General features: G+C 37.6%; 3 protein-coding genes across 4 annotated transcripts; all 3 read left to right on the forward strand.

The window, feature by feature from the left end:
- The first annotated feature begins 1,233 nt into the window (after window positions 1-1,233).
- tmco1 (transmembrane and coiled-coil domains 1) lies at window positions 1,234-6,368 on the forward strand. Its single transcript, XM_042416917.1, has 7 exons — window positions 1,234-1,490; window positions 3,241-3,318; window positions 3,429-3,488; window positions 3,649-3,695; window positions 3,862-3,929; window positions 4,208-4,352; window positions 5,873-6,368. The coding sequence occupies exons 1-7, from the start codon at window positions 1,421-1,423 to the stop codon at window positions 5,969-5,971; spliced, it is 567 nt and encodes a 188-aa protein (XP_042272851.1). The 5' UTR covers window positions 1,234-1,420; the 3' UTR covers window positions 5,972-6,368.
- Window positions 6,369-8,357: 1,989 nt separating this feature from the next.
- On the forward strand, window positions 8,358-14,524 carry aldh9a1a.1 (aldehyde dehydrogenase 9 family, member A1a, tandem duplicate 1). The gene is made up of 12 exons (XM_042416707.1): window positions 8,358-8,509; window positions 8,686-8,838; window positions 9,171-9,316; window positions 9,688-9,817; window positions 9,963-10,097; window positions 10,253-10,449; window positions 10,847-10,987; window positions 11,097-11,285; window positions 11,505-11,592; window positions 11,739-11,880; window positions 13,714-13,826; window positions 14,007-14,524. Exons 2-12 carry the CDS (start codon window positions 8,697-8,699, stop codon window positions 14,099-14,101), a joined length of 1,518 nt encoding a protein of 505 aa, XP_042272641.1. The 5' UTR covers window positions 8,358-8,509; window positions 8,686-8,696; the 3' UTR covers window positions 14,102-14,524.
- Window positions 14,525-17,552: 3,028 nt separating this feature from the next.
- med8 (mediator complex subunit 8) lies at window positions 17,553-22,153 on the forward strand. 2 transcript variants are annotated; one of them, XM_042416978.1, is made up of 7 exons: window positions 17,553-17,652; window positions 17,915-18,036; window positions 19,253-19,397; window positions 19,481-19,621; window positions 19,768-19,855; window positions 19,932-20,192; window positions 21,739-22,153. In XM_042416978.1, exons 1-7 carry the CDS (start codon window positions 17,647-17,649, stop codon window positions 21,807-21,809), a joined length of 834 nt encoding a protein of 277 aa, XP_042272912.1. In that variant the 5' UTR covers window positions 17,553-17,646; the 3' UTR covers window positions 21,810-22,153. The 2 variants fall into 2 exon arrangements, with proteins under 2 accessions (XP_042272912.1, XP_042272913.1); XM_042416979.1 differs by having other exon boundaries at window positions 19,932-20,171.
- Window positions 22,154-23,874: the final 1,721 nt, after the last annotated feature.

Genomic DNA, 23,874 nt, shown 5'->3' on the forward strand with positions numbered 1-23,874 from the left:
GTGATGATAATGATGAGGCTGACGATAATCGGCACGATGATGATGATGATGATGTGCTGGTTATTAAAATGTTGTGGTGAGTAGCTTGTATAGCCTAGTGATGTTGATGATGATGAAATAAGAGTTGGGCAGTTATATTAAAAATGTTGGTCAATTATTATCATGCACTTTAGGCTATACTTTCATTTATAAGATACTTTAAAATTCTATACCACTGAATATTGAGTCAACGGATTGAAATGAATTACAAAAAATAAAATACATTTTCATCGTAGTTGTAGGTTTTTTTTTAAAAAACAAAAACAAAAAACAATGTGCTTCTTTCTCATATGGAGAGGAACCGCCTTTGTAAAGGTTTTTTTTTTTTTTTTTTTGCCATTGTCGTTACTGCGTCAAAAAAGGTGCTGATTAAACCATGACACCTCATTTATAGGCCTAAATGCTAAAAAAAAAAAAAAAAAAATCAATGTAAAGCGATCAAATACAACACCTTAATATATATATATATATTAAGGTGTTGTTGTATATATAACACAACTGAGTGGACACCTCTGACTCTGTGTCAACTTTAGTTAAAAATGGGCATTATTTATCACAGAATTGTGTCAAGTGTTTCTCTTCAGTGTAGAAAAGCATGATCAAGTTTTTAAAAGAAACTGATTTAGCTAAAACAATCTAGGGGTTTTCTTATTTGAAAAGACTGAGTAGAGGATGAACAAAAAGAAGATGTTTCTTTAACTTTATTAACAACACATTAATATTACAATACAATTATTTGTACAGGGAGTATTAGTGATAAAACAAAATAATCACAAAAACACAAGCAGACATAATATTGTACAATGTAAAAAGATACATAATACAGAAATTAAGATAGAAAAATAAATAAATATAACTTTAAAAAGTGAATAAGCAATATTGCAAACCAACTTCAACCATCTAGCAATGTTGTCCACAATGTTTTTCAAGACATGAGATGTCTTTACAGCTTTTTTGTCTTTAGATAATTTACTGAAAGAATCATAGAATTGAAGAAGAAGAAGAAGAAGAAGAAGAAGAAGAAGAAGAAGAAGAAGAAGAAGAAGATTGTTTTGATGGTAATTACATCCATGGGTAATTCTTTGTTTGGTAGAAATATTAGAGAAAGGGCATATCTTTATTTCACAATCCAGATCAGTGGGTAGCGGTAATGCATCGGAAAGCTGTTTGCCAACCACCGATGAAACCAAAAGAAGAAGAAGAAAAACGCCGCTGAACCGGACGTACTTTACAAACGTGACCTTTCCGCTAGTGCTGACCTAGCTCTATTAAACTGAAATACACAGATAAGCCTAATGTGCTCAGGGAATATTTTCTAACAAACAAAATACAATATTTGTCTGCGGTCTGATAAACGTGCAGTAAACGGCACACTAGCGCCATGAGTACTATGTTTGCAGACACGATTCTGATCGTTTTCATCTCCGTGTGCACAGCGCTTTTAGCAGAAGGTGAGTGAATCTAGGCAGCTTACTGTCGTCCAAGAAACTCAGGGAAACATGACGTTTTCACATTATTCTGGGTAACACAGATTGACATAAGACTGCCAACGTTATTACTATTGATAAATAGTTATTTTGGGATCTTACAATGTCCTGCAGTTCTGTATTTAGCCAACAAAGCTAATCGCAAGTGCCGTGCGTTAGTGTCGAGGCAGACAGCGCAACAAACATAATTTCCGGATCAACTGTCACAGTAACCGACAAGAGAGTCGAGATGTGAATGATGAAATGACTCCTCTGCTTCCATCCTAATTTATGAGAATAGAAATAAATTAAGAATATACCTTCAAATTAAAATGTGTACTAAAACAAGCACTTAAGTTGTTCTTACAGGTTGATATGACTCTGATAGTGTGCTTTTATTTTCCTGTTCTCACTGAATACTTCCATAAATTGTTTTTTGTCAAAGTGTTTTTGTAAACGTTTTTTTCAACCTCTTCTTTCTTGGCATGGCAAGTGCTGTTGGAAACTACAACATCTTAAATTCAGCTGTCTAATAGCAAATGTTTATTGCTGAAAAATAAAATGTTCACATTATCCCTTTTAATGATATTTATATTCTACTCATTGTTTTGTGGGTTTAATTTAATTTGATTTAAAGTACTCAGATCCTTTAAGTAAGTAAAAGTACCAATACAGTATAAAAATACTCCATTACAAGTAAAAGTCCTGCATGAAAAATCCTACCTAGTAAAAGTACATAAGTGAGAGACTGCGTCTTCTTGTTAAGTACTTGTTCAGTGACAGTAGAGTTGAATCTAAAGTATTATCAGCTTGATGTAGTTAAAGTATTGCAGTAAAAGTAGTGGTTTGGTTCCTCTGACTGATATATTATTATATATGACATCATTAGATTATTAATAGTGAAGCATCAGAGTTAGAGCAGCATGTTACTGTTGTAGCTGCTGGAGGTGGACCTAGTTTACACTACTTTATATACAGTTAGCTAGTTTAGTCCAGTAGTTCCCAACCTAGGGGTCGGGCCCCTCCAAAGGGTCAGCAGATAAATCTGAGGGGTCGTGAAATGATTAAAGGGAGAGGAAAGAAGAAAAAACAAAGTTCTGATACACAAATCTGTTTTCAGTTTGTGGACTTTTTCTCTAATCTTTAATTTTTGGTGAAATATTGGATCATTTGAACATTTATTGAAATGAAACTATGTGAGAAGTTTAGAGGGAAAAATCACTATTTGGTGGAGCTGTTAACAACTCAGACATGTGAAATGTGACCCCGACTACACACTGCTTTCTGTAAGACATCACAAGCCAAAAATGTTGGAAACCACTGGTTTCATCTTTAACAATGTGTTGTATTTTAAAAGCTTGTTATATTATCCATTGTGTCAAATCTTCATCTGAAAAGTAACTAAAGCTGTCAAATAAATGTAGTCGAGTAGAAAGTACAATATTTCCCTCTGAAATGTAGTGGAGTGGAAGTATAAAGTAGCATCAAATGGAAATACTCAAGTGAAGTACAAGTACAGTATTTGAGTAAATGTTCTTTCCACCACTGTCTGACTCCAACAAATAAATAAAATAAGGCTGCAGAATGTTCTCTGGTTAATAATTGGTGTCAATCAAGTTGATCTGAACTCCATACTGGCAGGAGTGAAGCCAGACAGGTTCTGTATTTTCTATAGTGATATCATCATGAAATAGTACATTTTCACTAACAATTCTCTTATCGATTTTCTTCTCAGGAATTACCTGGGTTTTAGTGTATCGTACCGAAAAGTACAAGAGGCTAAAGGCTGAGGTAGAAAAACAAAGCAAAAAGCGTAAGTGAATCATACTTGTCCCTTATGTAACGCTACTATTAGTATTTATATAATATATTGATTTCCTCTGGACTGTTAATATTTATTCACTGTTGTCTGTTTGGTATTAGTTGAGAAGAAAAAGGAAACCATCACAGAATCTGCAGGACGTCAACAGAAGAAGAAAATTGGTAAGAGTCTTTTAAATGATAAGAAATATGTATGTTTTAGCAGAAATTAATAGATTGAACAGGAAAACCCCAACATATGTTTTTTTTTTTTATGAATAGCCTCTTTCCTCACAGCGATGGTGTTCTAAATAAGTGATTTATGCTTCTTCATGTATTACAGAAAGACAAGAAGAGAAGCTGAAGAACAACAACAGAGACCTGTCCATGGTGAGAGATATATTATAATTTCAGCATTGTCTGTGATTTTGACTTCTGGTATGAGAGAATAGTTGTACCTGCAGTTGTACATTATCGTTATTAACAATGAATGTGTGTTCTAGTTCAATCCAATCTGCATTCTAAACAACTGTTTGTAATCTTTGTTTGTTTATAGGTGCGCATGAAGTCCATGTTTGCCATCGGCTTCTGCTTCACAGCTTTGATGGGCATGTTCAACTCCATGTAAGTGTTACGCATTGTTACACCAGGTTAAACCACTATTTATATTTTGTAAAGACATTTTTTTAAAAAAAGAAAATAAGATAAAAGTCAAAATGTTGACAACTGTAAGCTACTGCTGCTCACTGAGTGCACAGGAATATTGTGTTCTAATGACAAAAGTAATAAATAAGTAATTATTATGTTCTGTAAACAGAAAACATTATCTGATTTAAATTCTCTAGACCACCTCTTAAAATGTGCAGTCAAACTCTCACCGCTGTCTGTTCCTGTTTCTTCAGTTTTGATGGAAGAGTAGTGGCCAAATTGCCGTTTGTGCCGCTGTCTTACATCCAGGGACTGTCTCATCGCAACCTGCTGGGCGAGGATTACACTGACTGCTCCTTCATCTTCCTCTACATCCTCTGCACCATGTCCATCAGACAGGTAACTTCTACATTCACAGTGACTGTAGACCCAGGTTGGGGTCAATGCCTTTCTCTGAGCAGCAATATTATTATATTCTTTGAGATGTATCATCTAGTTTTCAATGGGAGCCTACATACAGCTGATTTGATTCAGGCAGCAACATGTTCTGTCCTCTGGTGCCACCCTCAGGCCAAGTTTTACACTGTTTGTCCCACAAAGGAATTCAGTTTAGCAAAGTTGTCATCATCAGCGAATTTGTTTTCTGGTGTGTAATGAACACTACAGCCTCAGGAGGCTGCTAGTGCAGCTGTAGACTTCAGCTTTGTTGACATTTTGAAGACCAAACAATAAAGCAGCTGTTTGAACAATATTCAATATTTGTTATAATTGCATGAATGCCCCACCAGTGGAAAGCACAGATTAGAAAGTTATACATAATCTTATCAAACTCCCATTAATAAAACCAGTACATTACAGCCATTCTCTGCTTTGGGACAGGACTATCATATTTCTAGCATCTTCAATGGGATAAGGCTGGCCTTATTCTATATATTTCTCATTGTCAACAAATCCCATGAAAAACCCCAAACCGTCAATGTGTTAGTCTGTCTCTTCATACTTTCTGACTGTTGTGGCACTCAGCTCCAAGCCCAGTGGTTCCCACTGAAGATTTACATCTTTGAAAATGGACAACAAAAGCACAAAACACTCTTAAATAACTGGGCACTGTAGTTTAAAGCAAAAATTAGAGTATAATACACATTTGGTGTTCTAGTTAGTATTTCTGACAGCAGGACGATGTGTGTGTGTGTTTGTGAGGGACTGAGTCAAAATAAACTACAATGTCCATTCATCATAAGAAAGGAACATGTTACCCAGTGCAACAGTGTGGCTCACTGATGTGTTTTTGGACAATAATGCAATGTACTCTGTGCAATACAGCAATAGCTGTATTGCACAGAGTACTATGTCAGGCTTTGAAACACAGACAGTATTTGTTAGTAGGATTAATTCATTGTTGGTTTTGTCTTTTCATGGGATTTGTAGCCTGGAAACCAGATGAATCTGCCGAGCTCATGTTTTATTTGCGTCTGACCCCCCCTTCCACTCAGACTGGTTTCCACCAAGTGGCAAACTCTGGGGCTGAAAAATGAAGCCAATGCAGAAGTGCCAAAAACTGCAGTTCCTTGAACGGCCACTTGAGGCTCCAAAAGCGAGTCAATCCTCATAGACCTCCATGTTAAAATGCCCAACTTTACAGCAGAAATAAACATGTTTACAGCCTGGAACAAAAAACACTTTAGTCAGACAATACTATACAATTTGGGTACAACGGGAAAAACAGAAAACATTGCTTTGCAGTTACACAGTAATGATGGCCTTGCCTAAGGTTAGGGATGGATGAGTGTTTACACCTCTATTTCGATAGTTTATTGTGCTATATAAACCTTTATCACATGAACCTCAGATAGAAAATCTATTTCCTTGTGTTTTCCTGTTTCTGAATGAAGTTTTTGTGCACTTTGTCTTTTCTCCAGAACATTCAGAAGATGCTGGGTCTTGCGCCTTCCAGAGCTGCAACAAAACAGGCTGGAGGCTTCCTGGGACCTCCCCCCCAAGCAGCTAAGTTTTCCTAATCATCGGACAGGTTCAAGAGTGCTGTTCCATCACTGCGACTGTGTGCAGTCATGGCTTCCTCATCAGACCACAGACACGACTGTTTCAAGCTGTGCCGGAGCAAACATATTCTCTATTGTAGCTACTGTATCACTACCCTCTGTTTGACTTCTAATACACGTGTTGTTTATTTAACTTTCAGATTGTCTTATGTAGAAATTAGAAGAAAAGTTGTTCTTAATTATATTGATTACCAAAGGATACAAATGTCTACCTTGTATTCTGTGCAACCATATGTTGTTTTTGGAATTTTAATTATTAATTGGCACAATAAACATCTGATCCATTTGTCAGTATTATTGTATATCATTGTCTTTCACTTCTTGCAAATTAATAAAGTTTTATGATCATGTTTAAGTAGTGTTTTTTTAATTTCTGATTTTTTTTCTGATGATTTCTCTTTTATTTCTCTGCCTTCTCGTGTCATTATCAGCTAAAGTGTTCACACCCTTGTGAGACCTCCATGGCATGGAATTATCCCCCATTTCCACCCTCCATTATTCAAGCATCCTGACCAAACAGTTGGAGTCACTAGTGCAGCAACACGGTTGAGAACTTTCACAGGCTTCCCACTTGCAAACACAGAAAAGCCAGAGGTACCTTAAAGGTGCCCTGTGGAGTTTTTCTGTCAACAAAGTTTCTGTTTACATTCAGTGTTACTCACCAAAACACACTGTGTATCCTTGAGCTTTAACAAATGTGTTCAATGTGTGTTCTTCCTCCAAACATTTTCATTTAGCAATTTGTCTTAAAATTTTGAAACCTGCATTATTTACATCCATGGTCACTAGCTAGCAGTATTCTTCCCTGCCTTTCCTGTTGAATTGCTGCGCTTCTTGGTGCGTTACTGCCACCTGTTGATGAATGTAATAGGGTGGAACCATTGACTGGAAGGAGTGCAGGACAAGAAACAAAACCACAACCCAAATCTAAAAACATTGCTCCAGAGTGCTGCTAGTTGTCAAGAACTCTACAGGTCACCTTTTATTGGGTTTCAAACCCTGGGTTTCATTTCACAACAAACACTTGTGATGGTAGGAAAAAAACAGGTGTTACTAATAACATTAACAACAGCTCATTCTATTCTAATAGCCCCAATGAGCCAGCATGCACAATACCAGGACCCTGAAACTGAAACAGTTAAATGAAATTCAGTCATCACTCATTTTATTATTTATGGAAAAAAGCTTGTTCTCTCTTTAATTATTGTGCTCTTCACAATTTTTCAAGCATGTCTTAAAACAGGTGTCCATATGAACAGTGAAAGAGGTTTTCTTTGCTGTAATCATTCCTCCTGTTCATACTGGCTATTAAAAGATCTCCTTCAAATGTGCTTTCAATGTAAGTGATGGAGGACACACAATCATTTTGTGTAAAAATGCGTTTAAAAGATGATCTGAAGCTTTTATGAGACTTCAGCATTCTGAGTTAGTCATATCAAGTGGATATCTGCCACATTTACAGTGTTTCCCTGTTGAGCTGCGGTGGAAGGATAGTAACAAAAAGAGGAACTTTGGCACTAAAAAGACTGTAATGTTGAAAGATATCTACTTGATTTGACTCATTTGGATGACTGAAGCTTCATATTAGCTTCAGATAAACAGGAATGATTACAGCAAACATATTTCAGTGTTCACCTGACTATTGTTTTAAGACAGACTTGAAAAACAGTGAACTTGTCCTTTAAGACTAATTTCAGTGTTAAATAGAGCAGTCTAGGCCCTCTTCCAGCAGAAACAACTGTCTATCCCGTATGTTTTGTGTATTTTTACTGGAACAGCTTCATCACTTTGTTGGAAAAATATATGACTCTTACAAAACAGATGATTTGACCAATAATAAAATAAAGAAGTGTAAAACTTTAAATGAAAACATAAATTTTATCATGCCAGTCACTAAGGATTTTTCAAGACAATAGACTGTTTTGTGGAGAACATGCTTTTGAGGTGGCTTTAGAGGATTTGATTTAGTACAACAGGATTTTTTTTAGTGCTATTTCAAATAAATCCTAATAATATAAATAATAAATAAATGAATAATCTTTTTTTTTTTTTTTTTTTTTTTTACCACTAAAGCAGAAATGATAGCTAATTTCATGGCAAAATTCAATATCCTTGAATAATTTTTCCTTCCTTCCTTTATTTATATTTATTTATTTTTCTGTATATTATTAACTTACTTATTATAACTTGTCTATGTTGAGACAACTACACATGGGTCCTCTCAACTAACTTGGGAAAGTAAAAAGTAACACGTTCTCTATCGGGACAGGACGAGCTGCAACCCAATATAAAATAAACAGAAATGAGACGCACCCAGAGGATACAATAAACAGAAATGAGACGCACCCAGGGGACAAGACAAACAGAAATGAGACTACCCAGAGGCAGTACTCCATGTTGGACGATAGAGGCGTGTACTGTCTGCTGAAGGGGATTAATGTTCATATGTGTACCGGTGTCGAGTGAACGTCTAGTTCGTGTACGGAAGCGCTAACGGTGAGTCCACATCACACTTTCTCTGTGTCATTGTCATTAACGTCTAACTCCTGTTAGCTTAAGTGCTTAGCTGAGCTAACAGTTAAAGCATAAAGATATACAGCGTGAATTTGCATGTTGTCCTAAATATTCTGCACAATATGTGTATGTAAGTAATTTTGCTGTAACTGTTGCAGGTCCTCTCACAATGGCCCAGTCAATCCTCGACATCATGCCCGGAGCCTCGACAGGGACTGTGCAGGTCACTGAGCCTCTGAACTTCTGGGCTGGAAAACGAGTGAAACCCAGACAGGAGAAAAACGCAGAGCCCGTGTTTGAACCTGCGACTGGTAAATACAGCACAATAAAGTCTGGTTTCTCATTTAATGCTGATTTTAATAAGCCGAAGGCTTAATAAAGACATTTGGGGATAAATATATCGTCACTATGAGGACACCCTGTTATATAACTGGGACCCTCCCATTTTCCCTACGGGCAAGAGTGGAGTAACCAACCTAATTCAAAAGGAAAAACTGAATGATGAAGAAAAACTTTTTCCTGTTGCTTTTGTTAAATTGCTCTTAACATCAATAGATAAATAAATAAATATTTCACTGAATTCTCTCATTCTTATGTTTGTTTTTTGAGCGTTCCCAGACTGTTAATATGCTTGTTTCTGCAGGCCGGGTCTTGTGTCAGATGGTACCCTGTGGGCAGGAGGAGGTGGATGAGGCCATTAAGAGTGCCCATGCTGCCTATCTGAAATGGAGCAAGATGGCAGGCATGGAGAGAGCTCGGGTGATGCTAGAAGCCGCCCGCATAATCAGGGTGAGACGGTCAAACTGTTGAGTCATTCTCACATGCAGAATGAGAGACTGGCCATTCAGATTTCAGTGTTGCGCAACATAAATTGAGGCTGACTGTTGCCAGCATGCAATAAGACTAGTTATTCATTAAAAACACAAACTTTGCCCCCTCCCTCCTCTACTGGCCTACATTTGTAAAAAATAGACCTTTTGTATGGCTGTGTCACCTCCTTTTTTATGTCATGCTGGTGAGGATTCCAACCCTAATTTGTCATTGCATAATCCTAAAGCTGTACACATGAAATAACACTGCATTTCCACAAGGTGTCATTTCAAATAGTTCAGCCAAAATTTTGCATTTACAAATTTCTTTGTTATTCCAAAAAAAAATAGGAACGAAGGGAAAAGATTGCAAAGCTGGAAGTGATCAACAATGGCAAGACCATCACTGAAGCACTGGTGGACATTGATATTGCCTGGCAGTGCATTGAATACTATGCTGGCATGGCTGGTACACTTGCAGGTGGGTGCACCAACGCTCTAGTTTTTGTCAAATGAGCATGATCCATCTTCACCTAAACTTCATCTGTACCATTAGATCCTTTATACTCTGTTATATTTGCTCCAAAATTGAACTTACTGTTGTGTTGTGTTTGTATTTTCTTCAGGCCAGCATGTCCAGCTTCCCGGTGGATCATTTGCTTACACCAGGAGGGAGGCCCTTGGTGTGTGTGTGGGAATCGGTGCCTGGAATTACCCCTTCCAGATAGCATCATGGAAGTCTGCTCCTGCTCTGGCATGTGGTGAGTTTGTAACAGTGTTTCTAACACATTGTTGTAAGGTTTGAGGCCATTTTTTCTGCTTGAGTGTCCAGCATCATGTGTCTCTTGTGTTTAAGAATCCTGCCGTGTGGACCGTAACCTGCAGTGTTTTTTAAATTTGTTTTTTGTTTCTTTAGGTAATGCTATGGTATTCAAGCCTTCTCCAATGACTCCTGTGACTGCCGTCATACTGGCTGAGATCTACAAAGAGGCAGGAGTACCTGACGGGCTCTTCTGTGTGGTGCAAGGTGGAGCAGAGACTGGCACCTTGCTCTGCCATCACCCGATGGTCGCCAAAGTCTCGTTCACTGGCAGCGTGCCGACAGGCAAAAAGGTACACTGACAGAATATAACAAATATAACATAGTTCTGTGAAATTTAACAGAAAAGAACAAAGCAGTGTGAACATCATGTCTACTTTTATAAGTAGACAAGTAGTATATTGCCAGAATCCCATTATATTGTGTTAGATGCAAGTTTAGCTTGATTGGGAATGTTTGCACTGTAACAACAATATAACGTTGATCACAACTGGAACAGATTTAGTGGTCATTATGATTGATTACTTAAAACTTTCAAGATATTGCAGTATCTTTATACCATGGTGAAATGACTTGGATGCCTACAGTCATGAACAAATCATAGTATGAGGAAAATGTGGATCAGCAGTGTAGATTATATGTGCTTTGTATTTAAAAAACACTAATACACTGTGTTCTCCTTGTACTCAGGTCATGGAAATGTCTTCAAAGGGGGTGAAGCAGGTGACTCTGGAGCTTGGAGGGAAATCTCCCCTCATCATCTTCAAAGACTGTGACCTGGAGAACGCAGTGAAGGGAGCACTCATGGCAAACTTCCTCACACAGGGACAAGTGAGTTTACAGGGTTTTGTTTTTTTTTTAACCTGTTGTATCATTTACTTATTCTATTCGATGCACTTCACCCCACAGGTTAAACAAAAATCAATCTGCTTTTGTAAAGGTTTGCTGCAATGGGACCAGAGTGTATGTTCAAAGAGAGATCATGCCGCAGTTCCTGGCAGAGGTGGTCAAGAGGACCCAGGCCATCCCTTTGGGTGACCCCCTGCTGGATGGCACTCGGATGGGGGCACTGATCAGTAAGCCACAGCTGGAGAAGGTGCTGGGATTTGTCAGTCAAGCCAAGAAAGAGGTACGTAAAAATGATGAAAGCATTATTACTTTGATCATTAGATTAGACAAAGTTGTCACAATTCCTACAGATGAATTGAGCAATCATGGAGAAGCCTTTATCAGGGAATTAATCAGCTGTGATAGCACCTCAAGAATACTCACCCAGCTATAAAGCAATTTAAATTGTTTTCAGTTTTTAGTTCTCATGGATATTTTACTAATATGTTTGTTTCTCCAGGGAGCCAAGGTGCTTTGTGGAGGGGAGCCTTTTGTACCCAGTGATCCCAAACTGAAAGGAGGCTATTTCATGGCACCCTGCGTACTTGGTATATCTGTTTGTATATTCTCCAATATATGTCTTTTTTTTAGTGCCCCCGCCAGCTACTGATGATACAGCTTCAGAGATTATTCCATCTGCATGTGTTGTGTCCTTGTATGTATGTTACACCCAGCTCTCTCTCCCCCGGCACAGACAACTGCAGAGATGACATGACCTGTGTGAAGGAGGAGATTTTTGGCCCAGTCATGTCTGTCTTGCCTTTCGACACAGAGGAGGAAGTTCTCCGGCGGGCTAACAATACCACTTTTGGACTGGCCTCTGGAGTCTTCACCAGGTCAGCTGAGGAAAGCTTGCGCGCGCACGCACGCACACACACACACACACACACACGCACATCTTTGTTTGTCATTATTCAGAAGTCTGTTGCAACTGCTGATAAACAATGCTGATGGTTTACACTTGACGATAAGGAGGTTATTTCATTCCATTGGCAGTGACCCTGGGTTTCCACCACATGGCCAATAAAACTTTCACAACTAACGTGGAACTCATTGTACAACTAGAAAATGCAGTTTCTGTAGAAATTGTGTGTGATTACTGAAAGCGAATTTAGATAGCATAACTGGAAGCTGAACACTATTGAAAAATCTACCAAGATTAAAATCAGCAATGGATGTTTGTAAGACAGACATGCTATGCACTGAGCTAACATGTCACACAGTAATGTCAGGCCAGATTCTGGTGTTTAGCCTGTCACTTGCATGAAATTGACAAAAAAGCAGCTCAGCTCATCAAGCAGATTGACATCACCTGGACTCCTTCATCTCTACTGAGTTCTGCCCTAATCAGGGCTCAAACTCACAACCTTTGGATCTAAAAGGAGTTCAGAAATGACATGAGCTTAAACCACTGGACTACTCAGACATGCCACGTAGCACAGGAGATGTCTTTAACAAGCATATCAGTCCACATTTTAGGTAGTAATGTTAAGGTAAGCTAGAGTGGAATTGAATTATGGTATAGGATAAAGATGTGAGGCAACTTTGTACATGAGAGAAATATTATGAGGAGCACTGCAGTGAGCAGGTACTGAACACACAACCTTGTCATCTAAAGGGTAGCTGATCATGAGAGCAGTGTTCTAAACCACTGAGCCAACAGATATTCCCAGTAATGAGAGAAAAAATCTCCATTTTGATGATGAAAATGTATTTGTCTCAAACTAGAGCTTGGAGCCCAGAGATTAGTACATCATTAGTGAAAGCAAGACTAGTTTAACATGAGAATGAATGATATGTGTAAAAAGTGTTTGAAGGAAGAGAGAATCTGTAAGTTTAAGAAACTGGAGTGAGAGGAGACACACATCCTGCAGACTGTATTGCAGTCAATGAGAACATGACAGCGACTCTCTATCAATTAAGGTTCAGATCTCAAAAACTATAAGTCCCATGTGAAATGTATTTACATTGTGAGAGAGAAGAGGCTTGTGGCAACATACTGAGACAAGATATGTGCTTGAGGAGTTAAAATTGTGGAAGTGATAGCTGTTCAGAAAAAAAATTCTAGTCTAAAAATACCTGTGCTCTCCACTGTGCCTGATCACATGACACACTGGTGAGACCTGACAAAGTCTGAAAAACCTCTGACTGTTGGCTTAAATTGCTGAAAAATTATAAAAGATATCACTAAACAATCTGATAACTTTGAAAGTTCAAAGTTTTGTGAACATTTTAAAGTTTGAATGGCGTCTGTATGATAAGGGACGTCCAAGCAGTTGAGTGTCAAAGTGACCAAGGTTCCAACTTGGTTGGATGGTTCGTCCCATAGACTGCCATTATAAATTTTAATGTTTTAAAAAATTATATAAAATCACTGAAACATGTTACATTTCAGAAAAATACAATCACACATCCGCTGAATGAGTTGCACAGATTGATGTTTGAATGGTTTTTATAGCACAAAGTATGCAGCAGTTGAAACGCAGCAAAAAACGTACAGAAGACGGAATAAGAATAAAGAGCTTTTAGCAATCACACAATAATAGTCTTTGCATCTGGATGGCAGATGAGGCAGCATTTTTACCTGCGTGGTCAAGTTGTATTTAGACGACTGAGTGTTATTTTTGTGCTGAAAATCCCAAAATCTGTCCTTTTTCCCCTGCCTGCAGGGACATTTCACGAGCCCATCGTGTGGCTGAGAACCTGGAGGCAGGAACCTGCTTCATCAACAACTACAACGTTAGCCCTGTGGAAGTGCCATTTGGCGGATACAAGATGTCAGGTAGGATGTTGTAAAGTTAAAATGGTCAGAATTACCACTTCTGTCAATGTAGACGCAAAGTGTCTTCAATGTAGAAGCATGTGATCATAGTATTACATGTTATTGCAGTAGGTGACCTGAATTAATCTCAGTGAATGTCAGTAGGGTGAATCATCTATGATGTCTACTGTGCTTTGCCAGGCTTTGGCAGAGAGAACGGCCAGGTGACAATCGAGTACTACTCCCAGCTGAAGACTGTGGTCGTAGAAATGGGCGATGTCGAGAGCCTCTTCTGAAACTCCTCACCAAGTTTACACTGCTGTGACCAGAAATTTAATAAAACTCTTCACCCTTTAGTCATGATCACTACACCAGACATGAGGACCTATAGCACTCTCCTCTTTTGCACTGTTTGTATTTTACCTGTGTACTTAGAGAAACATGCCTGAAAAAATCACATGTAAGAACTGAATATGTGGACTATTATAGCTTCTTACCTGTTCACAGTCTTAATTTTCATTAGCTAACAAGTTAACCTGCTTTAGCATTGAGCAAGTAAATCAGTGCGCTGCTAATCAAATAAAAAAACCTGCCTTAAGTAGAAACTGAGAAGGAAACGGCATTAGAAGAAAGACAGCTGGTGTCAGATACTGTGAATTTCAGTGAAATTCTGTTGGACAGCTACTACCTTTTTGTAACAAAATAAATTCCATTCAGATACAAACTCTTTGTTCCTGGTTACTTGCTGCTTCAGGGGAGAGGAGAGGAAATGACAAGGAGACAAAATAGAACTAAGGATGAATGATATAGATTTTATTTATTTATTTATTTTACAGATATGGAACATCCAATATTCTTCATATTTGCCAGTACAAATACTGACTCAGATATGTGACATCTTAATGTGATACCACATTTACACCCTCAACTACTGTAATACACCTGTTGTATTACAAGTACACTAGTTTGCTCAGCTTATCACTATTGAGCAATTCTTGCTTAATCATTTATGAGACCTCATTTGTTTTTAACACCGCTTTGTTTTATTACTTGATAGTCCAGTTTACAAGTGTGTGCAGTCACTCAAGCACCAATTGCTTTCTCTGAAGTGTAGAAATTTTTAAATGTGTGTTCTTGAAATGAATCATCTTCAGTGTGGATGTTTAATATAAAATATGCCTGTTGTAGGTTCTATATAGTCCCCTGTCACTCAAAAATATGTTTTTCTTGTTCCTACAGTTGGATGTTTGAGCTTCACAGTGTAGAATGCTTAAAGTGGGAAGTTTCAGTGTGCTCACTGAAAATCTTATTTCAAGTTCAACTTTTGAAATGAAAAAATATTTGCATATTCAATTTTTAATGAGGAAGAAGGAGTAGATGCCATTTTAAGGAATTTTACATGGTAATTATACTTATTTGTGGAAAAATCATATCAGAGATACATTATTGTTCCAAGCAGAATATTTTTGCGTGGAGGGGATCTTTAAATAATAATTACTGTTAAACTGACAGGTATGGGACACTGCAGCATGTTGTAGTTAAAAGACAGTGTGGACAACCAGAGTTCTGTCCAGATGACAATAATAATAAACTTTATTTATATAGCATTTTCTCAATAATGTTACAAAGTGCTTTACAAAAAAACCCCCCAAAAAACAGACAAGGCAGATAAAAAGAAAGTAGAGACAATAAAATGAAAAGGCTAAAATAAATAAAAGTATATATCAAACATGTCAAAAAGCTTTTACAAAGAATATAAAAGAGGGCATCACCACATAAGTGCTGTATTACCAATAAGATTAAAGACGTACACATCCAAATTTTACACAGTAGATATCCAACAAATGGACTCAAATGGAAGATTATATATTGTGTAAAACTAATCATAATATTAAAATTGACTGTAAAAATGTCATTACACTTCAAACATGATAAATATAGGGGAGAATGGGGTAAATAGAGCCAGTGGGTAAAATGAGCCACCCCCTTTATCTTGGTAACCATAAACAAAAGTAATCATGTGATCACAAATTAAGAAAGTATAGTTCACATTAATCAATCCATCTCAGACTCAAGCACATGGAGAGAGTGGTCAGCAAAACAGAGCAAAAAAAAAAGATTTTTGTCATGCCAAGTGATTTCATCATGTTATTAAAGTTATCAGTCTTGTATCTTAATTAAAAAAGATAAGTTTTAGACATTATGACATGTTAATTTAAGTCAGTGTAAGCAACAAAACAAAGTCATAAACGTAACATAACTGTGGATCTGAACCACTGTGTGAAACAGTTTTGTCAAAATAGAGGTTGTGGGGTAAAACGTGTCAGTGACATTGGGGCAAGTTGAGTCAATGGTTCAATTTACTCCCAAAAATATTTTCCGATATTCTAGAGACTAGAGACCCTGTTCATGTTAATGTTTGATCACTGTTACAAGTATTACAATGTTGATGAATAAATACCTAATTGTTGATTGATGTTAAGTTTAAGCCACACACAAACATGCTATACATACAGACGGGTGGCAAATTAAAGGAAAAGCCAACATAGAGTGTCTTAGTAAGGTGTTGGGCCACCAGAACAGCATCAATACACCTTGGCATTGATTCTACAGTCTCTGAACTCTACTGGAGGAATGAACACCATTCATCCAAAAGATGATGATGGTGGTGGTGGAGAACGCTGTCCAACACATCGATTCAAAATCTCCCATACGTGTTCAAATAGGTTGAGATCTGGTGACTGTGAAGGTCATAGCATATGATTCACATCATTTTCATATTCATCAAACCATTCAGTGACCCCTCGTGCCCTTTGAATGTGGGCATTGTCATTGAAATGGAATGGAATGTCCAGGGAGGAAAGGCAGATAAGGATTTAGCCTTCAAGTCTTAATTCTAAGCAGAGACCAAAAGAAACTCCCTAGAGATACGGTGAATTAATTAAAAATAACTGTTAGGGTGATGAATATGGGATGATTGTGATGCATGTGGCTGTATATGCAAGCACCAACACTGAACTTCATTCAATATCTCTTCAGCCTAGCAAACTGGGAGATCTGGACTTGAAAATATGTATTCTGGATATTGCAATAAAACTCTGAAAGACAACTTGCTCTCTGTGAATTCATCTTAAATTTCCACTACAGTCATCCTGGAAGAAACAACTCCCATCAAGGTAAAAATGTTTCATCATAGGATAAAGGTGATCACTCAGGACAGTGGACCCAAACCATGCCAGCAAAATGCCCCCCAAATCATAACAGAGCCACCAGACCCCCTCACTGTAGGGGTCAAGCATTCAGACCTGGACCAGTTTTTCCTTTAATTTGATACCTGTCTGTATACACAAAAACACATTCACACACATATTATTTCTGTGGCTAACACACAAAGCTCACAGTTGAATCTTTACTGAAAGTGTTTAGGTGACATGTTGAACAACAGGACACAAACATATAATTTTACTGAAAAGTATGAGTTTTTGCCTTTGTTAAATCGATGACATTAATAAAGTTCAAAATTATCTCAAATTTGTTTGATTTTGTGTAATTTTTATATCAGTATTTAATGGTAACACTATTTTCTATTTCTATTTTATAATCTTTTTATCATAACCTGAAACTCCTTCTTTTTAAATTATCATTATTCTTTATTTAAACTCGTATTCTTGTTTCTTTATTCTGTTGAGCATATCTGCACTGTTTGTGTATTTAAATGTTTTTTAAGTAAAGTTCGAAAAAAAATCCAAACACAAGCATTTATTTTGACAGCGATGAACCGGAAGTGTTTCTGCTCACTGTTTTGAGTATTCCATCGTTGTCTTGTAGCGTCCGTTCAACAATGCAGGTAATGTCATTTTAGTCCAATATACTGCGAAAGACCACATAGTTCTTTATCATAGTATTCGTTGGAGTCTTGTTTGTATTCGGTGCTTGTGGTTTATTTGTCATTAGAACTAGCAGTAGTTAGTTTGCTACATTAGGTAGTTAGCGTTCAGCTAAGTTAGCATATCTACCATCACTGTAGAGTCGCACGGACTGTCGCTATGATGCACTGTGATGTGAGTGTATTTAGATATTAGACTGACTTGTCTTTTTTCCTCCTTCAGCAGCGAGAAGAGAAGCAGTTAGAAGCGTCGGTGGAGTCGCTCGCTTCTCGAGTGGCACACGTCAAAAACGCTCTTCACAGTTTCATTTATAAGTTGGAAAATGAATACGAGCGATTAACATGGTAAGTAAAGCGTCTGCTTTACTTATAATGGGGTAACAACGACTACCTATTTTACACTTTTAATGTCATCATTATTAGTATAGATGATTATTATATTATAGATGATTAAATAGATGGTTGACCACCAAACACGTAATATCACATTTGTTTGTTTTTTCATGCAAAGCAAAGAATTGGAATATTAATATGACTAAATTCTGTTTACTTAAATGTAGACATTTGAAGTTGTCACTTCATCATTTTCAGCCTTAAATGCCTCAGCATCAGGTGTTGTATGTGTGAAGTTGTATGTGCAACTTAATTGCACAAAAACAATGAAGTGAACAACTTCACACACAACACGCATGTTGAAAGTGTTGAAATTTAAGAAAATGGTGAAAAATGTTGATCACTGTTTCCCAAAGCCCAAGGGAACATCCTTGAATGTCCTGGTTTGTCCACAACCCAAAGATATTTAGTAAAATATATAGAAGACTAAATAAACCAGAATATATTTACATTTGAGTCACTGGAATTGGAGATTTTTTTTCTTGAAAAATGACTCAAAACGATGAAACCAAATCAAAATAGTTGCTGATTCATTCAGTAGTTAATCAATTAATTGACTAATCAAACAATCTATTGAAAAGTACATTTTACATATTGCAATTTAACTGACTTTCAACAGTAGAGTCTGTGTCCAAGTAAAAACATAGTCAAAAGTCTCCATAAGCTAGAAATAACTGGGTTGTGTGCATGAAGACTTTGTGTGACTGATGCTTTAGACGTCTTTATTGGAGATGATCGTGCAAAATGAGTTGTATTAGAATGTTTGGCTTCCAAAATTGTGACCATACACCAGTCACAGTTTGCAAAGATAATCACGCCAGTCAGTCTCTGTCTCACTCTCTAGCCAAACTCTAAAATCAAGACTGAGTTGTCATTGTGTGATATTAATGAAAAAATATCTTTATCATAATATGTAGTGGATTGTTGTGGAAACCGAAATCTGTAATGTTTTAAAATTAATATGATATCTATCGCTATGATGGAGGGTGTTGAAACTATCCACTTAACATCAGCATTACCTGGTTAGTCAATGACATGTTTTACTGCATAAAAACAATGAGGAACTGTCATCATTTGTCATTAAAATGTACAGATTTTAATTTCTAAGAGGTTTTTGGCAGATAAATTTTCATTCTCAGATGCTGTGGTGTGTGTTTTCGTCACTCAGGCCCCAGGTTTTGGACAACTTTGCTCTTTTATCTGGTCAGCTGAACACTATCAATAAACTTCTCAAGAATGAGAAGACACCATCCTTTCGCAACCAGGTCATCATACCCCTGCTTCTGTCTCCAGACCGGGATGAGGATTTAGCAGTGAGTATCTTTCACTCTTAAAGCCACTTAAGTGTCTGTCTTTCTGACCTGGCCATTCATCACATCTGCTTATTGTCTGTTAGAAACTCACAGAGCAGCGTGTCCCGGTGTTCAGCCACGAGATTGTGCCGGACTACTTGCGAACCAAGCCTGATCCAGAGGTGGAGGAGCAGGAGAAACAGCTGAGTGCAGAGGCCACACGTATAGGCCCAGAGGTGGCGCAGGTACGTTAGTTATCATACAGACTGACTGGATTGATGCTGTCTTACTCTTGATAGAACATGAAGCAATTTTACTGTTCAAAAACGTAGAAATCTCACTTGTGTATTTTGCATTATTAAAATTATCAGGTGACATTTTTTACCAACAGAAACAGATCCAGACGTTGAATAAGTTGTGTACTAGTCTGCTGGAGAAGCTAAACAATCCTCGTGAGGACAGAGATGCAGAAAGTGCAGGTATGTACATGGTTTCACTGAGCACGTCATTCATCTTGAATTGTAAACTGAACTGTGCATGATTTGGTCTTTTCAGCAATACGCCAGAACAAACCATCTTTTAACCCGGCCGACACAAACGCACTGGTTGGAGCGGTTGCATTTGGAAAGGGGCTTTCCAAATGTAGACCCCCAGGGCAGGTGGCCCCAGGACACCCAGGACAAGGGCCCATGATGAGTGGAGGTCCCACCTTACAGCAAGTCACCATTGGTGGTGGTTCAAGCCAGCAAGCAGGTATGGGAGGACCTGTGGCTCCACAGCAGCAAGGACAGCCAGGTAGGAGGCCTGGAGATCTGGGTTAGTAGTTCACCTGACAACTTTTTTTTTTTTTACACTACATTACACATTACATGCATGGTAGCAGCCACAGTTGAGCAACACAGTTCTACACTCAGGTACTGTACTTAAGAACAATTTTGATGTTCTTTACTTGATTATGTCCATTTGATGCTACTTTGGAGGGGCCCGACCCCTAGGTTTGGAACAACTGTACTGAACTAACTTTATATAAAGTAGTTGAAACTAGCTCCACCGCCAGCAGCTACAACAGTAACATGCTGCTCTAACACTGATGCTTTAGTATTAATAATCTAATGGTGTCATATATAATAATATATTAGTCAGAGGGACCAAACCACTACTTTTACTGCAATACTTTTACTAAACTTAGCACAAAAAGTAAGGAAATTTGTGTTTGGTAGATTATTTCTTTGTTGTAACAATGCTTCTTGGCAATAAATCTTATACCGTTGGAAAGCCTGTTTATTTCTCTTTTTAAATGGTGCCACATTTTAAAGGAACCTGCATTTGTGGGATGAGCAGCAGAGCTGAGTATGTGGGTTGCGCCCATGAAAAATTTGCCAAATCTTCTCTGCCAGTGCCAAACTGTTTATTCTGCCATTGACTCTTGTTTGGTGGATTGGATGATTGAAGTTTGAAGAAACATGACATATTGGCAATTTAACAATTTATTCATTTAACAAACAGGAGCCTCAGTAGCATGTGGAAGAACCATACACAGCCACAACAGCCTGGCACCTCCTCCTCATGCTGGTCACCAGCCTGGTCACACACTGCTGTGGGATGGCATCCCATTCTTCAACACAAATTTCCTTACATTTTGTGCTATTTTTACATTAAGCTGATAATACTTATGTACTTTTACTTAATACTTAAGTAGGATTCTTCATGCAGAACTTTTACTTGTAATGGAGTATTTTTACATAGTTGAATTGGTACTTTTACTAAGTAAAGGATCTGAGTACTTCTTCCATTACCGAAGTTCTGAAACATCATCCAGCGTATAGTAGCATCAAAACAATATGACACAGTGTTGAGGGACAAGGACACATAACATAGATGTGATAACTCAACTATATTGATGCAAGGGGAGGAGTTCAGGATTTTTATGGGCATCTTAACAGTAAAACACATGGAGGGACAAAGTGTTAATGGAAACTGATACAATACTGCTATTCATTTGAGGGAGTTAATTAATTTGATAGTTCAGTAATCAGAGGGCACAACTTTGTAATTGCGTATAATAGCTTCCTAAGTCTCGCACAAGTGCTATTACAATATTTAGATATTAGCCACACCTGTGCATAATCAGGTGATCACTGCACAATGCATGCCAGTCACATGTCTGTCTGTAAAACATGTTTTACAAAAAATGAAGATCTAGATTTTATTAGTCTTCATTTGTACCGTGACGGTTCACTCTGTCTGCAAAATGTTCTGTGGTTGATAATGACTTTTATGAGCCTGAGAAGCTGAGAAGGTTATGTTTGTTTATATGTATTTATAGTATTTTTTTCTTTCTCTCCCTGTTTTTGTTACTCAGGTAAAATGCCAAGCAGCATCAAAACCAACATCAAGTCTGCGTCTGGTTCAATGCATCCGTACAACCGATGAGCTCCTTTCTTCTTAGTTCTTCACCCAGCATTTGTAACATTTCAGACTCACTAACATACATACATGTCACCTTTGTATGCCATGTTACTTACACGGAGCACATCAACTTCTAAGAAGTTGTTAACTCTGTTCTCTCTACTGTATGTTCTGAAAAATGATGTCAAACCTAAAATCTTCATATTTTTTCATCCATTAGTATACATATTTTCATTGTTTATACCACATCTGAGCCTTAGCATTTGACCCACTAGATGGCAGTATGTCCACATTTATGGGATTATGAACAGCTTGTATTTTGGAACTGTACTCTTTACACTTTTTCAATAAAAGATGTGTTTAATGGACTACTTGGTTGTGTGATAAATGCATATAAATGAGTATTTAGACAACAAACTCTAAAACATTAAAACAATGAACTTCAGGAAAGTAAAAATTCTATAAATATTCAAAGTAATTTGAATTTGACTTAAAATTTTGAAATAAATTGTCTTACAGTCATTTTAAAATAGTGTCAGTTTTGTTTTTTTCACATTTAAGTGGTGTTTACACAGCTCAGCATTGTCAAATTTGAAGCCTTGTTGTAACCAAACATCATTGGTATCAGTGGATCTGACTGTCTCGACATGGAGACAGTTCCCATCAAAAGACCATCCCAACATTTCAGACATTCACCATGATCCGATGTCTGTTCAGTATTTCTGCTGGTTTCTTCTTCTCTTGCTTCTCTTTGCCCATTTTGCTGCAGTACCAAAGGTGAGAATAATGAGGGTGGACGTCGCTCTGTGTGGCCTGATAATGTCAAAGTGTTTAAGGGGGGAAATGAGGAAGTATCAGTGCTGACGTGTGAGGGGGGCCTCTCTCCACGCTGGCTCCCTCTGTCCACTCCAATCCCTGTCCTGCTGTACAGCACAGTGACCGTGCTGCTGTCACAGCATGCAGGCCCATGGCTGACCTACATACACCCTCTGTCCCCAAACAGGCAGACGTCTCGCTGTGTCAGCCACCATGGTCAGACGCTCTGCTGAGACAGCTCAAAGCTGCACAAGGTCACACTTGCGTCCACAGATGAGGTCTAAATTATAAACAAAGACTTAACAGGCAGCATCCTGCAAACCTCAGAGAAAACGAACAGAACATAAAGGATCTACTGAATTTTCTACCAAACAAAAGTTAAAGGATTGTGACTGTTTTGCCCATTTGCTACAAATCACACATATAGCTGACATCAGTGTAGGCCATTTTTCCTAACACAGGAGGTTTCTAGGCACTTGGATTTCTAATTTGTTTTTCCTGATTTACAGGCAGCTGTTGGTTTGCGTTCATTTTATTACACTGAAAATCAATTTTATATGTTGCATTATCTTTATGTGTTTGAAAGGTCTGCACAGCAGTACAAAACAGTAATGTAACTTTGATAGAGGTTAAAGCTGTTATGATATGAACTAACATAGGTAGAAAACTTGTCACATGTTTTGGGAAATGGTTAGCAGAAATAAAGACAGTAAATAGCCTAAAACATGCAAAAACACCAGTGTTACATTTCAAGTAAATGGACCTTGTGATTAGATTGGTGCCACTTTCTGGTAAGGTATCCTTTATAAAGGGATATAAGCATTCATCAGTGGTTGATAAACCATTTACTAATCTTTTACAAATCATTTATATGCCACTAATAAGCATGATTTTTGAATTGCCAGGTTGTGGCCACCATACCACCATAACATTTGCTTTATTTAATTCTTTGAGAAGACACTTTCAATGTTCTGTTCAACCACTTACCTTCTGGAAAGCTCTGTGGGGCTTCCAGACCAAAATCCATTTATTAGCAATTTATTAACATTTATAACTGCAGACTTATTAGAGATTATTTTCATGAATGGCTTACTAAATATAACTGCAAACCTGATGACTTAGAAAATGTGAAACACTGACCCTTTATAATCAGAAAGTGTGAGACATTTAACCCTTAATTATTGATTAATAATCATTTATAACTGTAGGACTGATGACATCAGAGAGTGTGTTAACATTTACAGTTATAATTGATTATAAATCATTAATAAAT

This window comes from Thunnus maccoyii, chromosome 7 (genome assembly GCF_910596095.1).
Source record: "Thunnus maccoyii chromosome 7, fThuMac1.1, whole genome shotgun sequence".
NCBI classification, from domain to species: domain Eukaryota; kingdom Metazoa; phylum Chordata; class Actinopteri; order Scombriformes; family Scombridae; genus Thunnus; species Thunnus maccoyii.

Bases quoted from the DNA above. Each gene is read 5' to 3' on its own strand.
- aldh9a1a.1 (XM_042416707.1), top strand. From the start codon at position 8,697: ATGGCCCAGTCAATCCTCGACATCATGCCCGGAGCCTCGACAGGGACT. The intron at 11,881-13,713 runs GTCAGCTGAGGA...CCCTGCCTGCAG, and splicing joins GCCTCTGGAGTCTTCACCAG to GGACATTTCACGAGCCCATC. The intron at 13,827-14,006 runs GTAGGATGTTGT...GTGCTTTGCCAG, and splicing joins TGGCGGATACAAGATGTCAG to GCTTTGGCAGAGAGAACGGC.
- med8 (XM_042416978.1), top strand. The intron at 19,856-19,931 runs GTATGTACATGG...TGGTCTTTTCAG, and splicing joins CAGAGATGCAGAAAGTGCAG to CAATACGCCAGAACAAACCA. The intron at 20,193-21,738 runs GTTAGTAGTTCA...TTTGTTACTCAG, and splicing joins TAGGAGGCCTGGAGATCTGG to GTAAAATGCCAAGCAGCATC.
- tmco1 (XM_042416917.1), top strand. From the start codon at position 1,421: ATGAGTACTATGTTTGCAGACACGATTCTGATCGTTTTCATCTCCGTG. The intron at 3,489-3,648 runs GTAAGAGTCTTT...CATGTATTACAG, and splicing joins TCAACAGAAGAAGAAAATTG to AAAGACAAGAAGAGAAGCTG. The intron at 4,353-5,872 runs GTAACTTCTACA...TCTTTTCTCCAG, and splicing joins GCACCATGTCCATCAGACAG to AACATTCAGAAGATGCTGGG.